We start from the raw sequence: 22,118 nt of genomic DNA on the forward strand, positions 1-22,118 counted from the left end.
ACAAAGGGGCCAAGTTAACACCCTATTGTTTGCGATTGTGGCCTAATTTAAGTAAATGCATTATTACCAAAGCTGATTCATGACACTGGCAAATGTGCAAATGTCTCACTGAATCCTCCCAAACAGTAATGCACCAAAAATGTGAATGGGTGAATCTCTTGCTGAGAACATGTCTTGGTCATAAGCTAAAATAAATTTTGGTCATTGTGACATTATTTCTAGTATTAAGCCATTTTTTTTACCCATTACTGTAATGCAAAAAAAAACCCCACAAAAAACACTCATTATCATTACCATAATGTAAAAAGTGTGTATGTATATATATATATATATATATATATATATATATATATATATATATATATATATATATATATATATATATACATACATACATACATACATACATTATATATATATATATATACATATATACATATATACATACATACATGCATACATACATACATACATACATACATATATATACATATATATATGTATATATATATATATATATATATACATACATATATACATACATACATATACATACATACATACACACACACACACATATATACATATTTATTATTATATTATTACATGAGGAGAAACAAATCTTTTGGATAATTTTCTGATTACTCAGGGGAGATTTATTATCATACATCATCCCTAACTTATTGTTGTTTAATGCAGATGTTTATTATTATTCATCGGGACCACATGGTTCAGATGTATTGTTTATTATTGAGTTTCAGTTGCCAGGCTATTGCATTGGATGAACAGATTATTAGGCAGAGATAGGGAGAATGTCATAGACAGCAACTCTCCTCTCGACACGACACAAGCGCTCGACATTTTGCCTTATGCCAATATACCCTCAGAATCAAGTTTCAGAGCTCTCGCCGGACTGACCGGCACACAATCAAACACTCTGACCCCCGACTTTATCAAGCAGGTTTATTTTCTCACAGGGTGTTAGTTTGCTTCAAAATCACATAGAGTAACTAACCCTTTGCCAATTCTGGTTGCTGTTTTTGGCAAAAACAAACTTTACAGGACGCCCTATGCAATGGAGATTTTCACAGTTTTAAGTAAAATGTGCTCATAAATTATGACATTTAAAAGCACATTTATCTTTAGCATTTCTCAATTGTTCAGTTAGCATCTAAAAGCTACATTCTGCTGTTTATTGCTTCCTTCATTAAGGAAGATTAAAATTCCACCTTCCATTACAGTTCCATATTGAATTTGTATTTGTATTTTACTGCCCCCGCCTCCCCTTCTCTAGTCATGGAAGCTGAGAGACACCCAAAATTCCCAGCTCTCTCCATAAAGATGCTTTCAGACATGACTTTAATGGAGCACCTCAAACACCCCTGAACATCTGGAGTATTCCTAGTGCGATCCAGCTGAGATATTCAGACCCTGTTCTGTGTTAATATTGAGTTTTTTTTGTAACCTATACATCTGTCTTCTTCCGAAACTCTCAGAATGATGAAAATGATCCAAAAGGTCTAAGGGACTAAAGGGATGTCTAAATCATGTAGATGACAAACCGGGACCTCATAAATTGTTTCTGTTGATAGATTCCCAGGCTATACATTACATTGTTCTTTTACAATGAAACACTCTCCAAAACACAAACACATCTGATTTTTCAGATATAACACCTGTCGAAATAGCACCTATAGCACCTAGCGAAATCTTTTCTCAAAACTAAATAATTTTTAGAGGTCTCTGTACTGAAAGACTTATCCAGAGACCATCTCAAACTCAGAGACATTACTAAAATCCACACCTGCAAAAGACTAGTCTAAGATCAAGCTGGCTTGATAATTGCAAAACTAATCTGGCTCGAAAACTCATATTTGGACACTTTAATTTGCAGCACAAGGACTTTCAGCTGTTTAGGATGTCCCTATCAAACCGAGCGTGTTACGTGGCATTCTTCAGAAAGACACAAAGCCGTTCCAGAATGTTTTGAGTCTGAGCGGAGTTTTTCCATGGCACAATCCACTCTGACACTACTTGTGTCTCCATGACGAAAGCTTCCCACTGTTTCTTTTCAGCACATAAGACATAGACGGATGACTACACTAGGGAATGCTCTGGATTGACAATGAGAAAGAACGGAATGACAAATTAGGCCAAAAACATGAATTGAAAAGAATGAGAACGCTGGACAGCATGTAAAAACAGTTTGAAATGTTAAGAACAAGAAACAAATGTCCACCACTGACAAAACCAGACAATGAAAAATACTGTGGAACAAAGCAAGAACTAGACTCTCATATTTGAGTCAGTGACATGATGCTCAATATTTCCTCCAAATCTATTACGTGTTTTTTTTTTACATTTAAATACACAGTTTCATTGATGAAAATGTTTCCAGTTTCTGAATTAAAAGTAACTTTGTTACATTGTTAATTAGTCAAACGTTTACATGGAGGAACTTAAGGGATATAAAAAGAAAAGAAAAAGTGAAATCCTTGGAAAAAGAACTGGGGATATTTTTTCTTAAAAAAATAAAATAAGCATAAAAGTAAATACTTTTCATTTTTAAATTGTCAGGTCAAATGGGGTAACTTTTTTAAAAAGCGGGGGTGGGGGTGTATAAAGTTGTAAACACTTGTGTCTATTTATGAGATATTTTACTACTTTCCGTATTATGGTTACACCACTTGACTTTTACTAAAGCTTTTTTTTGTGTGGGAAATGGTGTAAATGTTTTTCAAAAAAAAAAATTGTTGGATTATGCCAAAAAAAGTTTCTGATCCATTCAGATCAGAAAATCACTTTTTTTTACCACCTTTTCATGTTTGCAGTTGTCCTGGCAAGCCCAGCAAATGGTATCCTATGACCGTCTAGATGCCCTGTGCACTGACACCCCACCCATTTCCTCACTCAACTATATTAAATGTTTGCTACAGCAGATAAGAGAGGAAAGATCACCCTTGACATCTGATATGCGACCAGCGCTGTCAGCCATTTCCATTAGAACGATCAAAGTCATGAAAACATAACTCTTGATTTTGCACTCAGAGATAATGTTGCAAGCACATAATATAAGCTTTATCTAATACTGTGGATATACAACAACAAAAAACCTGCATTACATGTTTCTGTGATGTTTAGCACATCAACTCAACAAACAGGTTATCATTACAGCCCATTAAACCATCTGCAGTATAGGGACCACATCACTTTTGGACTGTGCAAGTCTTGTGTGACGCACAAGCAAAAGATTATATATTTTTACACAGTTCAATGTGTACCCAAAAAGTATTCACTTCTTTCCTGATCACACTTTAGTTTAATCATACTAAAGGGTTTTGTCGCAAATTATGTTACTTTACCACATAGGAGCTAATCCAAAAATACAGCCTTTCAGAAAATGCTCACATTGTTCGACAAGGTTCAAAGGTGACATGAATGAATGTGGAGCTTTTCTCTGCCATTCAATTAACAAAATATAAGGTGCCAATCGATCAATAAACAACATACCTTATGTAATATAGTAAAAGCTTTTTTTTATTTCAGCTAGTCCTTTGTAAAAAGTATCTTAGCAATGTTGAACACATAATATTGTTAAAGCAGAACATTCAAAGCTCATGGCAGCGGCACTAGGATGTAATGAGGAACAAATGGAGCCCTCAATCTGGTTTAAAGCACTCTGATGAGAATACTTTTATCAAGGGAAGTGACCTCACTTAAAAAGGACATGATGTCATTACATAAGAATGTAATATGCCACCCTGCTATGCCTTCATAACATCAGGAAGCATTCTTATAATTAACGTAACCCCATCTAAAAGGAAATGCCTTGATTAGAGAATGACATTGACCATTCTTACCTTGAAATGACAGGAGGACTCGTGGCTGTGGCGGAGAAAGACCATGGATGCAGGTGATACAGAGGACGAGGGGAAGGAACAACTGCACGCTCGTCCCCAAAGACCAAACCCGGAGCGCTCCTGACCTCCCCATGACTGCTGAGGAGACACCCGGACCAGCCCACCTGCAAAGACAAGGTGAAGGAACTGTAAAGGACAAAAGAGTCTTGCCAATGGAAAACTAGGTTTCAAAGACTTCAAAATTGCACAATAAAATACAATTGGAGTAAGAAATATATGCACTTTGAAAATAGACATGGATTACTTAGAGGAATAGACAATTAGAATCATATTCTTAATAAAGAAAGATTCTTAATATCGTTATATATTTTTATTTTCTAAAGTAAGTTTTAATATCTAAACATTCCTGAAGCAAGATACATTTTGATAAGCAGCACTAAGTAAAATGAATCTAGATGAAACGTAAAATGTACAAACTTAACACATATTGTCATGTTGATACTAACTATATGTGCAAATCACAAGAATTACCTTAGTAAATTATTATAATTCCCCTTGAAAAGAAGTCCCAGCTGTAGAAGGACAATTTGTATAACTTTATTTAGCTCAAATAATGCACATTTTTGTACGAAACAATCAGCATGACCATTTTAACATAAAAACAAGCTTCACATTTCTGCTTTTAAAGTTTTGCTCTATAGACTTCCATTGTAAATGTATCACTGTCCATGCAGTTTTACAAAATATAGAACAAATCTTAATAATCTGTGGTAATTGACACCTTTCTACAGATTTTGATAATGCTCAACTTGTATTTGAACCCACAACATTCCTTTTAAAAGTTCAACATTTGTGACGTTAGCCACGTTCTGGGTGAGGTAATGTATTTGATATAGTGTTAAATCAACAGTGTTTCAAAAGCAGCAAGTTAAAATGCATATTTTAACGGTTATATCATAACAGTTATGCTTGAAAGCTTTTTCCTTAAAGGCATCCTGTACGTCTTCTAGTTAATTAGTCTGAGAAAGTGTCATGACATTGATCCACTTAGTTATGTTTTTAGCCAATGCCATATAAACAATGGCTCCTGTCCAACCTGAGTCATTATTTTACCTTTAAACAAGGACGTCTTGTACAATGTAATAGGAATGAAATTAGTAGTGGTACCTCAAAGAAATGGATGCTTTTTTTTTACTTCTAGTTCTAACAAAAGAATGAATGGACACTCCCCTGTGTTTCTCTCCTCTCTATTCTATTATGGGACAACAGAAGTTCAATAATACATGGAGAGAAGTTTTGATTTCCTGTGGAAGAACTCTTTCTTCATGCTCCAGGGAGAACAGACAGCTTTCTCTGTCCAGGACACTCTTGGAAAATAAGAATGCATGCAGTTCATAATTATATATTAATAATATGTTTGTTTTGTAGCAGAGAGGGTGCAGAAGGACAAAGAACAGAGTAAGAATAGCACAGTCTCTCTGCTCATGTCTTATACATGACTCATGTGAAAGATTGATAGGACATCTACAGTGCATGTCTGACTCAGTGAGGTATGAGCACAATGCACAGGGTGTGTTCACAGTCAACAGAAGTGCATGAATACCAGAAAACACCATGCAGGGTGATGTTTAAATTATTTTGTATGGAGTCATCCGCTATATGGATGATCTTCAAGTGTTATAGTCCGCTTTAAAGTCAATAATTTTAAGAGAATTTAGAATTTCCCTTTTTTAAAGGGAATTTTTAATAGGGGCCCTCTATTAAAAAATATTGAATTTCTCTATTGAATTTCGCATAGGGGACGCCTTTTTCAGAAAAAAAGTAGTGTAATGAACAGTGATAAACTCTTCCTGGCCTTAAAGATACTTTTGTTTGAGGGTGAGCCAAAGTAGCCAACAGGCGGGCATTATGCAAATGTGTTACATGGTGATGTAGCCATGTCTCATATATAATGGCATAATATATAATAATGACAATGCTACGAGGCATTAAAGGCAGCCGTTTTCTGTTGGAGAGATTCACTCTATTTGGCATGGACTTTGTGCTTTGTAACTTTGAAGATTGTTTACATGCACAAACAGCTATATTACACATTAAAGGAAAGGTAAAATAAAAAAAACATAATAGGCCCCCCTTCAACCTGTGTGACTTTAGTTATTTGCTGGTAACTCTATCGCCCCCTTACTGACATTTGTTACCGTCACACTACTGAATGAATATTATGTACATTCACTACTGGGCAAAAAAAAAAGTCTTAACCACAAACTATTGGTCAGAAACTTGGCTAAATTTAAGCAAATACACTACTAAGTAATTTCCGTCTCAAAGAACGTTTGTTGGCAGAATATGGGAAGTTGTGTGAGTAGTGATGAATCACAGTGAGACACGAGTTGTGTGGTGACGCTCTAGAGCGGTGTCTTTGAAAATCTGCTGAGAAATATAATAATAAACTCAGTTGGAAGCATGGAGGAAGAGGTGTCATTGTGCGGGAGTCTATTTATCTGCTGGTATGTGTGAGCCACTTCACTGTGAAAAGTTAATTAATGCATTGGAGTACAAGAGAATATTGCAGAATGGCTTGCTTCCCACAACTGAAAAGTTGTTATCTAAAGAGGAATGATCAGATGTAATTTTTCAACAAGGCAATGCCTAAATTGCAAAGACAACCAAGTAGTGAGAACAAGTCCATCAGGCTCATGATTTGGCCTAGGTCAGAGTCCGAATTTGAACCCTATAGTGAATTTGGACTCACATTAAACTCAAACAAACTGAGAGACATTTTTCAACTACTCATATTAAACTGTTTGAACTGAGTGGAGCAACAGTGACTCTTCTTTCTGTAAAAAGCGGCCTGAAAGTTGGGGAAGGCTATTCCGTGCTAAGTATCTATAGTATTTGTGCAATTCGTGCTAATTTCCTGACCAGTGATTTGTGATTTAAAATGGTTAAGACCATTAAAAGACTACCAAATATTTTGCCATTTTTAGCATGGCCCCTTTTCTTTCTTTCTTTTTTGCCCATGAACAACAGGACCGCATGAGTTTGTAGGCTTGTGCAGAGCATGTTTATAAGTGAGAGTGTTTGCCTGAGTGTTTGTGATGGGGATGCTGTTTTTTATGAGTTAGTACATATTTACAAGTGTGCGTATGTGTATACATATATGCGTATGTTTGCTTGAGCATATGATAAACGGCAGAAGGCTGAAATGTCTTTGGCAGTGAGTATTGGAGAGAAGCTCTTAAACTGGGTGGAGGCTACCGCTCTCTGGACAGTAATGGCTTTCTACTGCTGGTCAAGGCCTGCCAGACATACATACAGCTGCTAAACTCATCACCGGACCATCATAGATCCGTCACTGGCCCGACACTGAACATGAGCTGATGTTCAAGCTTCTATGATCACAACCCTTAAATGAGACGTAATCCCTCATTATTTATGTGCCTAATGAACAGGTTCCGTCAAGGCCTTGATATAAACTGAGCAAAGATTTATACGGCTTTTCAGTAAATTTCATCAATGATGAATGCTACTTTAATGTCTCACTATGTATCACTCCGCAGTCTCTCTCTCTTTTCATAACAAGTTAGAATAGCTACTTGCCACCATCTGATGACTTGAAACCATTAACTACCAAATGTAGTAAAAAATGGCCTGGGAGAACTTAAGGACTTTAATGGTGAGCATAAAACATTTGATAGATGTCTAGAATTTGGGTTTCCAGTTAAAGCAAGAGGATGAAAACATCACTTGGAAAAATAAATCGGTATCACAAAAAGCTGGATGAGTAAGACATCAAATTGTATCTAAATATTGAATTGAGAACGAGATCATTGAGAAATTAACTTAATTGCATATTAATAATAATACAATATAAAAATATAATCTACAAATAACATTTTAATTTAATTAGAAAGTTAATCACTTCATTTCTTGTTGGTTGTCGCCTGTTGCGTTGCATCTGGTTAGGCCAAAGAAAGAAATTTTGGCTTCACTGTATCATAGGACAGTGTGTGAGTATCAAACTTTAAGATAGTGCCTCTCTCATTTCTGGAGAAAATGTGAAGTCTATGACATCTGGTAGACTATTTGCTGAATTGTTTCACTGACACCTCTAGATTCCTAATGAGTTCTGTCATGAGGTGATTTCTGACTGGCTTTTAACCACAACACTAAAACTGGATCGCAGTGTCATCTTAGAAACTCAAACGTCTGTCAAAGCTGTCATAATGCGCATTCACGCCGCTTCAGCTGAGAGCACAGCAGCCTGGATACGCATTACGAGCGGTTTATCTTCAAGCTTATCGTCTTGTGTTTGTCATGGCTATCTGCGTAATGAGTTTTCCATCTTTCTCCTTATGAAAGTGTCAGTCAAAACCAATTATTGCTCACTAGAAATATGACAGCCAACTTCAACTAAAAACTGGCTCATCTAAACAGCTGGAAGGAAATTAAGTGTCTTTTGTGATGTTTTAAAACAATGATATGGAAACGGCATTATACAGTATGAATGTTATGTTACTAGATTGTAGTGGTACTTGCCTGTAAATGCTGTGATGCTAAGGTGGTGTTGGTGGTTGATGTAACATGCTATGTGGTTTCACTAGCGTTTGTTATATTCAGGTCTCTATACTGTATACACTGTAAAAAGTGATTACTTCATTTTTAAGGCAATGGGTTTCCTCACTTTTTTCAAGTCAACTGATCACTTCTTACAGTGTATATGGCTTGGGTCCCTCCTTCAAATTAATTAAATGAGAATTATTTCTCCACACGCTTAAGGTGTGTTGACATTTACCCCATTCACATTTTCACAGAAATCCAGTCTTTTAAAAGAATCTACGCAATCTGAAAATTCATGTGATGGTGAATAATTTCCCATCGCAGATGTCGCAACGGGATCAATTTGGTTGCGCAAATTCGCTGTGTTGACCAACAGAAAGCTGATTTCTGAAAACAGAAAGTGACTTCTATGTGAGCTTCTATCACTACACTATTGACAATAGACAATAGACCTTTTTTGCCCAAAATGTGATTTCGCGCTTCGCCACTACATGATGTACATATCACAAACAGTACTGGACGATAATGTGCCAAAGTTTAATACCTTAAGGTTAGAGGTTAAAATCTTTCATGAAATAGAAAACATCAATCCAAATATTATGTTTTACACAAGTGTTTCCCTAATTTGATGCAGAGAAAATGTATTCTGGAAGCCTACTGTGTAAAATTTTCTTGTTTTTTTTCTGAGAGATGCCCATCACCGTACCACACCCTGTCATTCACCAGCTCGCACACATTTCCAACCATTCACACACTACCACAACGTGACAAAAATACAAATCCCCATTCAATATTGCATTTTGTATTGGACAAAATCTCAGATACTATCTTTAGAGCACATTTATATAATAACATCATTGTCTTAGTCTCAAATTCCCTAGACTCATTCACACTCTCTGCTGTCCTGTCTGTGAGACACAGCGCACATTCCCCGACGTCTCTACCAATATAAAAAAAAAGCTCAACACCCACAAAATAATACATATCAACTGAGTAATGAAAGAGTGTTCTTCACGATACTTAATAATCAAGAAAATTACTAAACATGAAATCAGATTTTGTTAAAAAATATATGTATCAAATATGGTTGAATGCAAAAATTGCACCTTTTGAAACAGGAAAAACACTTAAATATAGCAATTTTCTTACAATCAAGCAAAATAAATTAATTTAAAAAAAAAGCCAATGGGGAAAAACATACTAGCAAAGTAAATTTCAGTTTCAGTTAACATATTAATGAATCTTAAACCTAGACAGAAATTATGCTATTTAAACTTTTTGGCACACCATCAGGTAAGATAATTGCTCATAATGTTTCTTGAATAAATAAAACATATTAACAAAGATTAGATATAATAATTAAGAGTGTATATTTGTAAAATAAGCATTTTTTTTTTTAATATAGATGCTTGTCTCAGTGACTGAAGTATGTGTAAGGTCTTGATTTCCTGTCTCTGGTGGGCGTCTGCACCTGTTAGCCTGAGCCTGACGTCCCCCCCCCCCCCCCCCCCCCCTTCCCTAAATCTCCCCCAAACGGGACTCACCTTCTGAGGCTTCCCAGCCGGACTGTCCTCACTGAGCAGAGAGTGGGTGAATGCTATAGTCACAGACGTAGTGAAGAAACAGCCTTGTGTGGACTTCCCCAGCGAGAGTGAAGAGAGGTGTTATTCCAACTGGCTGACTGTGGGACAGGGAAGAGAGAGGTTGAGAAGATTGAGAGAGGTAAAGAGAGTGAGAGAGAAGGGTGGACTGGTTTCCTATTACACTCCTCTCCTCTCGAGCCCCCCCTCCTCTTTTCCCTCCTCTCTCTCTCTCTCTCTCTCTCTCTCTCTTTCTCTCTCTCTCTCTCTCTCTCTCTCTCTCTCTCTCTCTCTCTCTCTCTACGAGTAACTGAACAGATATTCCAGACCTCTGACTCTGAGTCTCACTCTGCCTGTGCAGTGAGCAGAAGTTTAGGCAGACAGTGCCAAGACTCCAGAGTCAGATTCTGCTTATTTGCTTATCTATCACTTTAGATACCATCACTGGATGCAGAAGTTACTTAATTTACTTATACATAAAATGACAACACTGCAGGGAAAAAATATTTTCCATAATTCACAGACTATTCTTAATCCAGCTGCCATCTTTAACTGATTAAAATATCAATCTTTATAACTATTCAAAATAAAAGTATCATATGCAACTAAGTTAATGTAAATATAAGACATGCATATACTTTCCAAAGTTTGGTGTCGGCTAGATTTTTTCAATGTTTTTTTTATTTTTTATTTTTTTTATAAGGCTTGCTCACCAAAGCTACATTTATTTGACCAAAATTACAGTAAAAACAGTAATATTGTGATTCATTAAAATAGAAAATGGTTCAGTTGAATTGTAATAATATATATATTGTTTAATTTACATTTATTTTATATATATATATATATATATATATATATATAAAATATATTAAAAAAAAATATATATATATAATGTGCTGGTCAGAATGATTTGCCCCCTTGGTAAATATGATCAAAGATGGCTTTAAAAAATAAATCTGCATTGTTAATCCTTTTGATATTTTATGAAAAAAAATTGCAAAAATCTAACCTTTCATTGACGTAAAATAATTGAAAGTGGGGGGAAAATCACATTATTAAATAAATGTCTTTCTCTAGAACACGTTGGGAACAATTATTTGCCCCCTTTTATTAAATGCTTTTTGCAACCTCCTTTTTCCAAGATAACAGCTCTGAGTCAGCTGTCAGGTTTTGATTTGTTATCTGTTGGTATTTAATCGAATCCATGATGCCATGTATCCAGACCTCTGGCAGAAAATTAGGCCCACAGCATTAAAAATACAGCAGAATATTACATTTTAAACATGGGGTACTTTTTTTTATCCCTGTATGAACCAAACCCATTAAGTGTTTGCTGCCAAAAAAGCTACTTTTTTTGTTTCATCTGACCATAGAACCCGTCCCGTTTGAAGTTCCAGTAGTGTCAGTTACTTTTAAAACGTTCTATGGACAGATGAAACAAAACAAAATGGCTTTTTTGGCAGCAAACACCTAATATGGGTTTGGTTCATACAGGGATACCCCATTGAAAACCTCTGGAATGTGATCAAGAGGAAGATGGAAGGCCACAGGCCATCAAACAAAGCAGAACTGCTTACAATGTTTGTGCCAGGAGTGGCATAAAGTCACTAAAGTACCAACAATACCAAATACTTTCATGACCTTAAAGGCCCTTATTTATTTATTTATTTATTTATTTTATACAGGTTTCCTGAATGCTCCCTTGAGCAGGAAAGTGTTTTCTCCTCAAATATTTTTTAAGTTGATAAGCATCTAGATAATTTACAGTCAGCTGGTTATTATCATAGAATGAACCCCAACAGGCATGTCAGGAAACCTATAATTTTGCTGTCCTAACTGGACACACAATTATATGGTTAGTAGCTTTTTATTATTTGCATTTAGAATTTCGCATCCCTGCTGTATATGGCTATCAGATCAGACCTGCGGTGTTGGGGCCCACTAGTTGATAACCACCGGATTAAACTATCATCCTGCCGTTAATAAAAAGCCCAATAAATCAACAGAGAAATGTCTATACACACTTCCACAGCCCAGATTAAATGTTATTTCTATCCAAGATTCCAGTTGCAAAGGGAGTGCAGGGAGCTGGACGCTCTGGAGCCAATTTCCAAACCACATTGTGCAGACTTCAGCAAGGAAAGTCAGAATTGCCCTCACCACCGCAATTCCACTGCCAAGTTATTAATTACAGATGGTGAAAGCTGGATCTGTATCATGTGAATGATAGCCAAATGTTCAATGGAATTGCGAAGAGCCCATATATAGTACTCCAAATGAAATGCACAGTACAGTGGCCCCTAAAGGTTTGACACTTAAGCCACTTAAAAATGTTTCTTACTGTTTTGCTTACTTGCTTTAAAATGAATGCCACTTGGTTTAAAATTTTCTGTCTAATGTAATAACTTTCATGATTTTTAAGCGTGACTTTTAAGCGTGAAATTATTCTTAATACCTTTAATAGATATAATAGTAGATATGCAGTCAAAACAAGCAAGAAGATGCTACATTTGTTTAACAATAAAGCAAACACTGGGTGCAAATGGACGATCGATTAGAAAAGACAATTTGATCACCAGTGTTGTGACACTACAAAGAAAAGTGCCATATCTTGTAATCCTTTTACCAAAAAAATATTTTCTAAAAAGAAAAAAAAGTGTACTATTTAGTGTACTAGAACTATTTGTGATTTATACACGTTCCCTACTAAATAATGAATAAATTAATGAAATTAAATACTATTTAAATACTAATTTAAAAAAATATTTTTCTTAAGTATTTTTATATTAGAAATAGTCATATTTACATAAAAATGTGATTTGATTTAGTAGAGAACAAACATTTTCTAAACTTTTCTAAAAATAAAAAAGTTGAAAAATGAATTGTATAATTGTTTTCCCTAAAGAATACGTATAAAAAAGTGTATATTATTTGTTTGTTTATGTTATTATATATATATATATATATATATATATATATATATATATATATATATATATATATATAATAACATAAACAAATATATATATATATACACTCACCTAAAGGATTATTAGGAACACCATACTAATACTGTGTTTGACCCCCTTTCGCCTTCAGAACTGCCTTTCGCCTTCAGAATTGATTCAACAAGGTGCTGAAAGCATTCTTTAGAAATGTTGGCCCATATTGATAGGATAGCATCTTGCAGTTGATGGAGATTTGTGGGATGCACATCCAGGGCACGAAGCTCCCGTTCCACCACTTCCCAAAGATGCTCTATTGGGTTGAGATCTGGTGACTGTGGGGGCCATTTTAGTACAGTGAACTCATTGTCATGTTCAAGAAACCAATTTGAAATGATTCGAGCTTTGTGACATGGTGCATTATCCTGCTGGAAGTAGCCATCAGAGGATGGGTACATGGTGGTCATAAAGGGATGGACATGGTCAGAAACAATGCTCAGATAGGCCGTGGCATTTAAACGATGCCCAATTGGCACTAAGGGGCCTAAAGTGTGCCAAGAAAACATCCCCCACACCATTACACCACCACCACCAGCCTGCACAGTGGTAACAAGGCATGATGGATCCATGTTCTCATTCTGTTTACGCCAAATTCTGACTCTACCATCTGAATGTCTCAACAGAAATCGAGACTCATCAGACCAGGCAACATTTTTCCAGTCTTCAACTGTCTAATTTTGGTGAGCTCATGCAAATTGTAGCCTCTTTTTCCTATTTGTAGTGGAGATGAGTGGTACGCGGTGGGGTCTTCTGCTGTTGTAGCCCATCCGCCTCAAGGTTGTGCGTGTTGTGGCTTCACAAATGCTTTGCTGCATACCTCGGTTGTAACAAGTGGTTATTTCAGTCAAAGTTGCTCTTCTATCAGCTTGAATCAGTCGGCCCATTCTCCTCTGACCTCTAGCATCAACAAGGCATTTTCGCCCACAGGACTGCCGCATACTGGATGTTTTTCCCTTTTCACACCATTCTTTGTAAACCCTAGAAATGGTTGTGCGTGAAAATCCCAGTAACTGAGCAGATTGTAAAATACTCAGACCGGCCCGTCTGGCACCAACAACCATGCCACGCTCAAAATTGCTTAAATCACCTTTCTTTCCCATTCTGACATTCAGTTTGGAGTTCAGGAGATTGTCTTGACCAGGACCACACCCCTAAATGCATTGAAGCAACTGCCATGTGATTGGTTGATTAGATAATTGCATTAATGAGAAATTGAACAGGTGTTCCTAATAATCCTTTAGGTGAGTATATATATATATATATATATAAAATATGCCAAGAGAACAAAGTGAGAAAAAATTAAATCACATTTCTTTCTGAAAGTAAATATGTATTTTAAAAATAAAAATGTTTATATATTTATTTTCAGAATTTATTTTTTTATCTCTGTTTTCATTTTGTTTTCTTTGCATATTATATATGTACAATAGCCTTATTTATTTATTTATTTAGTAGGGGAACAGATTATAAATGAATTGATTTAAATTGCAGTAATAAATTGCAGTAGGCAAAGCTCTATTGTAAAATATCTGCATTGTTTAGCAGTTGTGTGGTCACTGATATGTGAAAGGGCTTCCTGTGGTTGTGAGTTGTAATTACACGTTATTATATTGCTATGTTGTAATTACAGTCTGAAGTTAGATACTCTCAACAGGTCTCAGGTTGCTGCCACTTTATGGTTTCAGTTTAAATAAGCAGTCTGTCTGGCTTGCAGTGCCTCGACAATAAGACTAGCCAAAATCAATTGTGTGTATTTGAGTGTGTGTGTGTGGGGACAGCGGGAAATAATTAGCTATTCTCTGACTCTTGAAGTGATTTACAGCTTTCCAGTGAAATGGTCAGAGAGAAAGTTAATTTGGCTGTAAAACCACACACACGCACACATCGCATTACAAACAACAGCACAAATCAGAAATAGTAAATTACAAAGTGTCTCAGACAATATCTAAGGCATAAATCAGCAAAAACAAACACAAATGTGACTTGCTGAGTGAGATGCTGAGTTGTGATCGTAAAACTCAGTGTCTGAGTCTCTGTGATATCTCAGTGTCTCAGATATCTGTGATGATAGAAACGTTTGCCTAAAACGGGTGGTCACTAACTGCCAAAATACCTCTTTGGCTGAAGGAATGTTTCTGGCATATTAAGGAGATTATTTTAATGAAAGGAAAAAAATACATTGTAAATGGAGATCAAATCTGAGTCACAGAGCAGAGAAGTGCTGCATTTGCTTTTGTCCACTTGTACTGATGTGTCTATGTGCTTCCTTGCGTGCTTACAGATGTTTAGCATTTGTCACACTAATGTTAAGTGGCTCATACATAATCTGGGGTCAGAGGTGGCTTAAACTCTGCATTAGTAATGGCCATCACAAACAGACACACATGCTAATGTAAGGACATTCTACACAGACCAACCCCTCCATTGCAAAACTTTATTTGTAAGGACAGAACAAGTGGAGTAAAGTAGGACATTTTTATTGAGTTTGGGAATGAAAGACTTAAACGTGTAGCCTGGTGTGATCAGTGCTGCTCCAACAGGTTTGCTTGTGTATTTAAGATGGTTTCTAGTAATTACCAGAAAATAATTTAGACTTTTCCCTCAGTTTTTAAAAACAAGCAAAATGCACTATAAATGTAAAATGAAAATTTAGAAAATAGAGCCACAAGAGTTAAACATTACGTCTTAACATGAGAATAGTGTGATACAATTGCTTACTAACATTATCTGTGTGACGTTCTATCCCATTTTCTCCTGGCATGACTGTAAAATCTGAAAAGTTGAAACTGTTCGAATGGAGAAGAGTTTCTTGAACTTCAGCTCTTAAATCCCTGAGGGTTCGTGAGCTGATGAAAAGCAAAAAATTTCAACAAAAAAAAGTAACATTAAAAAAAAAAAAAAAAATGTCAAATGAATCAAAATGAAACCCTCACTATAAAAATATGAAATATCTTATTTGTTTACTTGCATGTCATATGAACATTAACCGACATCAGAGAGCCAGGATGATGTGAATGTGTTGTTAAATTAATTATTGATATATATATATATATATATATAAAACACTAAAAAAGATTAGAATTCTTATTTGTTTACTTGCATGTCATGTGACCCTTAAACGACATCAGATAACTGTCACGGTACACACACACGGGTAAAGGTAAGTTCCAAGAGCAGTATTTATTGGGTAATCCGTACTCAACTAGTCCAGGCAAGGGTCAAAAAAAAAATCCAAAAACACTCTCAAATATCATTGCTGTGCTTTATTTTAAAACCGGGACAAGATTCTAATTATATAACACACTAATAAATGAACATATGAACAGCAGATATATTAAACATTTGAACAAAATATGAAATATAAAAATATAAAAAATAAATTAGAGCAATGACATTCAAGGTAAAAAAAAAATATAAATTTAGCAGCATTATCTCATTTATCATAAGAAACATAAGAGCTTTATCTTGATTCTGAACTTTGAATAAAAATATGAACAGCGATTATATTAAACAATGTTTAATATTGGTAACATATGATAAGCCTCATTAGTGATATATTTGACGTGGGGAGAGAGTTGTGGAAGGCCTATACTTCATGTTAAACATAAATATATAGCAGCAAAGACAACGTCGACAGTGTTGACGGCAAAATAGGCTACAGAATAATTAGTTCTGTATTGAGAGGTGCAAATTACATTTTATATTGTATTTGTCAAAACTTTCAAACATCAAAATGTCATTGATTAATATGTATTCATGTCAAAATGACAGAAACATCTTTTCCTATTCTATTTTGCCTGGAAACGCTTCCAACACGCGTGCGTGTCACGTGAAAAATAGGCGTCGGTTCTATTTCTAGCATGCACACGTTTTCCGCGCGTCTCGAGCTGCGCCCAGACTCGTGTGTCACGCAGGCAGTTAACATGGGAGCCGAAATAATAACGGACACGACACGCAGCCAGTGTGTCGCCGGCCTTACAAATCTGGTACGCGGTCATTCTTAGAAGTATCGATACTAATAAATTAAGGAATCGTGACGTTTTTAATTTCCGGTTTACTTTTGAAGTATCAGTGCACCGTGCAACAGAGCAAGGTAGGCAACGTACTTCCATATGTCACTCCTCTCGTCATCTTTTTCTACGAGTCGTGGACCACTTGTGCTCGCACATGCAGCCATGTCGCTGTAGTTTGTCACATGACACTAACAGCGGCAGGTTCTTTGCTGCGTGCGTCAGGAAAAAAAACAGACGTCCATAGGGAGGCGTTTTTTTTTTTTTTTTGTATCGATACTGATAAATTTAGGTATCGTGACGTTTTTAATTTCCGAGTATCGCGATACTTTTGAAGTATCGGTACATCGTGCAACACTAGGGCAGATACAAACTTCGGAAGTGCTGTGACATAAAACAAGGACTCCATGACAAACACTGAAACAGACAGGGTATAAATAGACAGATACAAACAAGGTGATGGGGAACAGCTGAGTGCAATCACGAGTGATGGGAACAGACAAAGGATTATGGGAATTGCGGTTCCAGAGTGAATGGTGACAGGAAGGGAAAGCGACCTCTAGTGGACACCCGGGGAAACAAACCAGACACTGTGACATAACCCCCCCTCTACGGAGCGGCTACCAGACGCTCCACGACACGAAACAAAAAAACCAACAAAAGTCCAGGAGGGAGGTGGAACGGTGGAGGATCAGGGGGAGGGATGGAGGGCCAGGACCATGGAAGGGAACGGAAACAGGGGGTGACGGTTTAGCCGATGGCCAGAGCGAAACAGATAGTCCGTCGGGTGGGCAGGGCGGAGACGACCCTTCAGGCGACCAGGGCGGAGCAGATAGTCCATCGGGCGGCCATGGCGAATACGACCCCTCGGGCGGCCGCGGCGGAGACGACCCCTCGGGCGGCCATGGCACAGGAACAGACACCGGCACTGGAACTGGAACAGGCACCACCGGCTCTGGAACTGGAACAGGCACCACCGGCTCAGGAACAGGCACCACCGGCTCAGGAACAGGCACCACCGGCTTCGGCGGTGGCCATCTTGTCTGAAGACACAGGCTCGGCAGACGTGACGTGAACAGTCTCGGCGGCGGCCATCTTGTCCGAAGACACAGGCTCGGCAGGCGTGACCTGAACAGTCTCTGGATTGGCAAACGTGACGTGCACAGGCTCTGGATCGGCAGACGTGACGTGCACAGGCTCTGGATCGGCAGACGTGACGTGCACAGGCTCTGGATCCACGGAACTCATGCGCTTCCTCCATGCACTCAGAACAGTCAAAGTATAGAAAAGGAAGACCACCTTCTTGGCCATGGCAGGACTGATGATGGGCAGTTCTGGGATGATCTCCGGGACGACAGCAGGCTGCACGGGGACGGTCTCCGGGATGACAGCGGGTTGTTCGGGGACGACCACCGGGACGACAGCGGGTTGCACAGGGACGGCCTCCGGGATGACAGCGGGCTGTTCGGGAACGGCTTCTGGTACATTGGGGAGGCAGGAAGTCCTCCTTCTCCTCCGCCGTCTTTGATGGCGAATAGCAGGCTCTGGGCTGGACAGAACCAGTGGTGAAGGGAGATCTGGGTTGGGCATCACCAGCCCAGGGTCGAAGAGAGACTGAAGCGGAGAGTGGTGCCGCGGCTCACATCTAGCACCTCCCCTCCCACGACCTCCACGGGTCCCAGAAAACCTGGCCAGACGAGTTCCCTCAAATGATTGTCCGTGTCTGATGGAAGGGGACTCGGGGGAATTAACCGTCATGGCCTCCTCAGCCTGACGGGCCCACAGCGCGAAACACTGAAAAATGTTCAAATGTGGTTCCGTCTCTCCGGCTCGAGAAACCCCACCGTGCTGGGTTCCTTTCCTCCCAGTAGGGGGAAGGATAAGGAAACCCGTACTGCTGGACATTGTGATGGAGTCCTCCTGTCACGGTACACACACGGGTAAAGGTAAGTTCCAAGAGCAGTATTTATTGGGTAATCCGTACTCACAACTAGTCCAGGCAAGGGTCAAATATCCGGTAAGGCAATCCAAAACAAAAGAAATAAACATGAACAGGGCAGATACAAACTTCGGAAGTGCTGTGACATAAAACAAGGACTCCATGACAAACACTGAAACAGACAGGGTATAAATAGACAGATACAAACAAGGTGATGGGGAACAGCTGAGTGCAATCACGAGTGATGGGAACAGACAAAGGATTATGGGAATTGCGGTTCCAGAGTGAATGGTGACAGGAAGGGAAAGAGACCTCTAGTGGACACCTGGGGAAACACAAACCAGACACTGTGACAAATTACCGTGATGTGAATGTCGTTAAATTATTAAAATATTAACTTAAAATCACAAAAATTGTAAAATAAAAACAATCAAAATTAAACGCTTATTTAAAAAAGTTTTTTTTTTTACCTGAATGTCAATGTGACCATTAACCAACATCAGACAACCGTGCCTTGAACATTAATGTTGTTAAATTACTATAAATTATTTAGACAACTTTACAGCTCAAATATGGACACATTTATAACTAAACTTTAACTAAAATATAAGCTTCACATATTGACTGAACATTCTTGCCCCATAGACTTCCATTGTTAATTTCTTGAACCAAAATTATTATTTGTTGTCATCAAAATCTGGAGCTTGAATCCAGTATTGGATAGCCCTTTAAATATCACTCTCTAGGTAAATCTGTACTTTATTTATGCCTCTTTTCAAAGTTTTTGCTGAAACCTTTTTCACCCAGCATGCTCCAGGGAAATCCACCAGCTTCCCCTCCAGTCACCCAGCACGGCCCTTTGTAGCTCTCCTCTGGAAAAGTTCCTCAGTTCTAGTAAAGTTCTTTGAGCAAGTCACTTCTAAGCACCAGATCTGCTGATTGATAGCCTTGCATGTTCGCTGATGACTCTGAATAGAAACACATTGTTTCCTGAAAGGCCAGGGGACCTAGCTTTAGCATATCTAGCGTAGCTGCGGCCGGGTCTGGAACCTGGGAAGCAAAGCTTGGATAAACAAAGTAGAAAGGTGAATAATGAGAGTGCTAAGTAGCAATACAGAGTGCAGAGCCACTGAAAGATTTGGTCAATGAGCTTCAAATTTGAATCATTGTCAAAGAAACGGCACTTTGGTTGGCCACCAACTAGACAACGGTGGTATTCACGGCTGAGGGATGGTAGTCATGCTTCAAGCATTGAGAGTTCCTCTTCTCTGAAAGTCATGCTAAATCAAGTTGCTAATACCTCAGAGAACACACAGACCTGTAGGTTTAGCCGTCTCAGTTGCAAAGGGCTTGAGTGAGATTTCCATTGACACTCGTTTCTTGAAGAATGAGGCCGTTCAGACTTGGTTATTGATTTCAGGCTCTTGTGTTTGATGGGAAATGACTCGGAGTTTAGAGTATTTCCATATCTAAGGGATATCGACAGCACTTGATTTTAGGAGTGATCCAAAGGATTGGGCGAAAGTGTGTGAGCAAGCGACGAGGAGGAAAACAGACAAAGTCAGCTTTATACCAGAGCTGCGTGATCTTGATCTAACAAGATTAGCTCATCCTGACTCACTCAGCAACCATTTCTCCCTGAGTGCATGTCGTTGTGTCAGAATCATTCGGTTTCTTTCCCGAACAGTAGCCCAAAATAGACAACTACACATGGACCTAATGACTACAGACAAGCGCAGCGGTGCAAGTGGTGAGAGCATCAAAAGTTGAAATGGAATCTGTTTATAGTGCTGGGGATTATATGCTACTATATTTAATTTAGATTTCAGTTTGTTGTGGCTGGGTTAACAAATAATTAAATTGACACCATACTTGTATATTATGTTTTCAAAGGGTAATAAAGTTACCTATGTGAAGTACACTTTAGCATACTTTTAAAAAGATTACTTAATGTACATTAATAATGTACATTAAAAGAATATACTTAAGTCTGAACTGAATGTAACACTTTCAGACACTTAATTGCATGTTTAATACAATTGAACTTCAGAGTATTTTTGACCCCCTTAAAGGGATACTCCACTTTTTTTGGAAATAGGCTCATTTTACAACTCCCCCAGAGTTAAACAGTTGAGTTTTACCGTTTTCGAATCCATTCAGCCGATCTCTGGGTCTGGCGGTACCACTTTTAGCATAGCTTAGCATAGATCATTGAATCGGACAAGACCATTAGCATCTCTCTCAAAAAAATGACCAAAGAGTTTCGATATTTTTCCTATTTAAAACTTGACTCTTCTGTAGTTACATTGTGTGCTAAGACCAACGGAAAATGAAAAGTTGCGATTTTCTAGGCTGATATGGCTAGGAACTATACTCTCATTCCTGCATAATAATCAAGAAACTTTGCTGCCGTACCATGGGTCCAGCAGGAGTAATGATATGACGCAGCGCCTGAAAATATTCCCCAGCTCGGTAACTTCCAACGTGACCGGGACTTTGAAGTTTGTCTAACCTATTAGACCTATTTTCAGGCGCTGCGTGTAGCATATAGGAAAAATATCTAAACTCTTTGGTTATTTTTTTTTTTTGAGAGATGCTAATGGTCTTGTCCAATTCAATGATCTATGCTAAGCTATGCTAAAAGTGGTACCGCCAGACCCGGAGATCGGCTGAATGGATTCGAAAACGGTAAAACTCAACTGTTTAACTCTGGGGGAGTTGTAAAATGAGCCTATTTCCAAAAAAAGTGGAGTATCCCTTTAAGTCTGAACTGAATGTAACATTTTCAGACACTTAATTGCATGTTTAATACAATTGAACTTCAGAGTATTTTTGACCCCCTTAAGTGGGACTTAAGTACATCTTTATATGTAGTTTCATAATTACTTTGGTTGTTTTCGAAATACGGTTGGAGTGTGTATAGCCAAATGTACTGACTAGGATTTATATTATACTAAATATACTGTAATGTCAATTTAAAAATTGTATGTATTTAAATATATTTTAAAATATAAATTCATGTATTAAAACATTTGTAATTACACTTTAATGTTGAAGTTGCAATATATTATATTTAAAATATATTAACTTTAAAAGTAGTATTGAATAACACACTAAATCTGCCAAATATGTACTTTTTCTGACCCGTTACATCCCGTTTT

General features: G+C 37.7%; 1 protein-coding gene across 1 annotated transcript in view; it reads right to left on the reverse strand.

Annotated features, from left to right (window-relative positions):
- Positions 1-10,134, reverse strand: part of sema3c (sema domain, immunoglobulin domain (Ig), short basic domain, secreted, (semaphorin) 3C) — a 58,055-nt gene extending 47,921 nt beyond the window's left edge. Inside the window, exons 1-2 of the mRNA XM_084110939.1 lie at positions 9,965-10,134; positions 3,861-4,024 (exon numbers count right to left, since the gene is read on the reverse strand). Coding sequence (XP_083967065.1) covers positions 3,861-3,993 — 133 coding nt within the window. The 5' untranslated portion in view covers positions 3,994-4,024; positions 9,965-10,134. The remainder of the gene's footprint in view (positions 1-3,860; positions 4,025-9,964) is intronic.
- Between the last annotated feature and the right edge of the window lie 11,984 nt (positions 10,135-22,118).

This window comes from Abramis brama, assembly GCF_963993115.1.
Source record: "Abramis brama genome assembly, chromosome: 4".
In the NCBI taxonomy this organism is placed as follows: Eukaryota; Metazoa; Chordata; class Actinopteri; order Cypriniformes; family Leuciscidae; genus Abramis; species Abramis brama.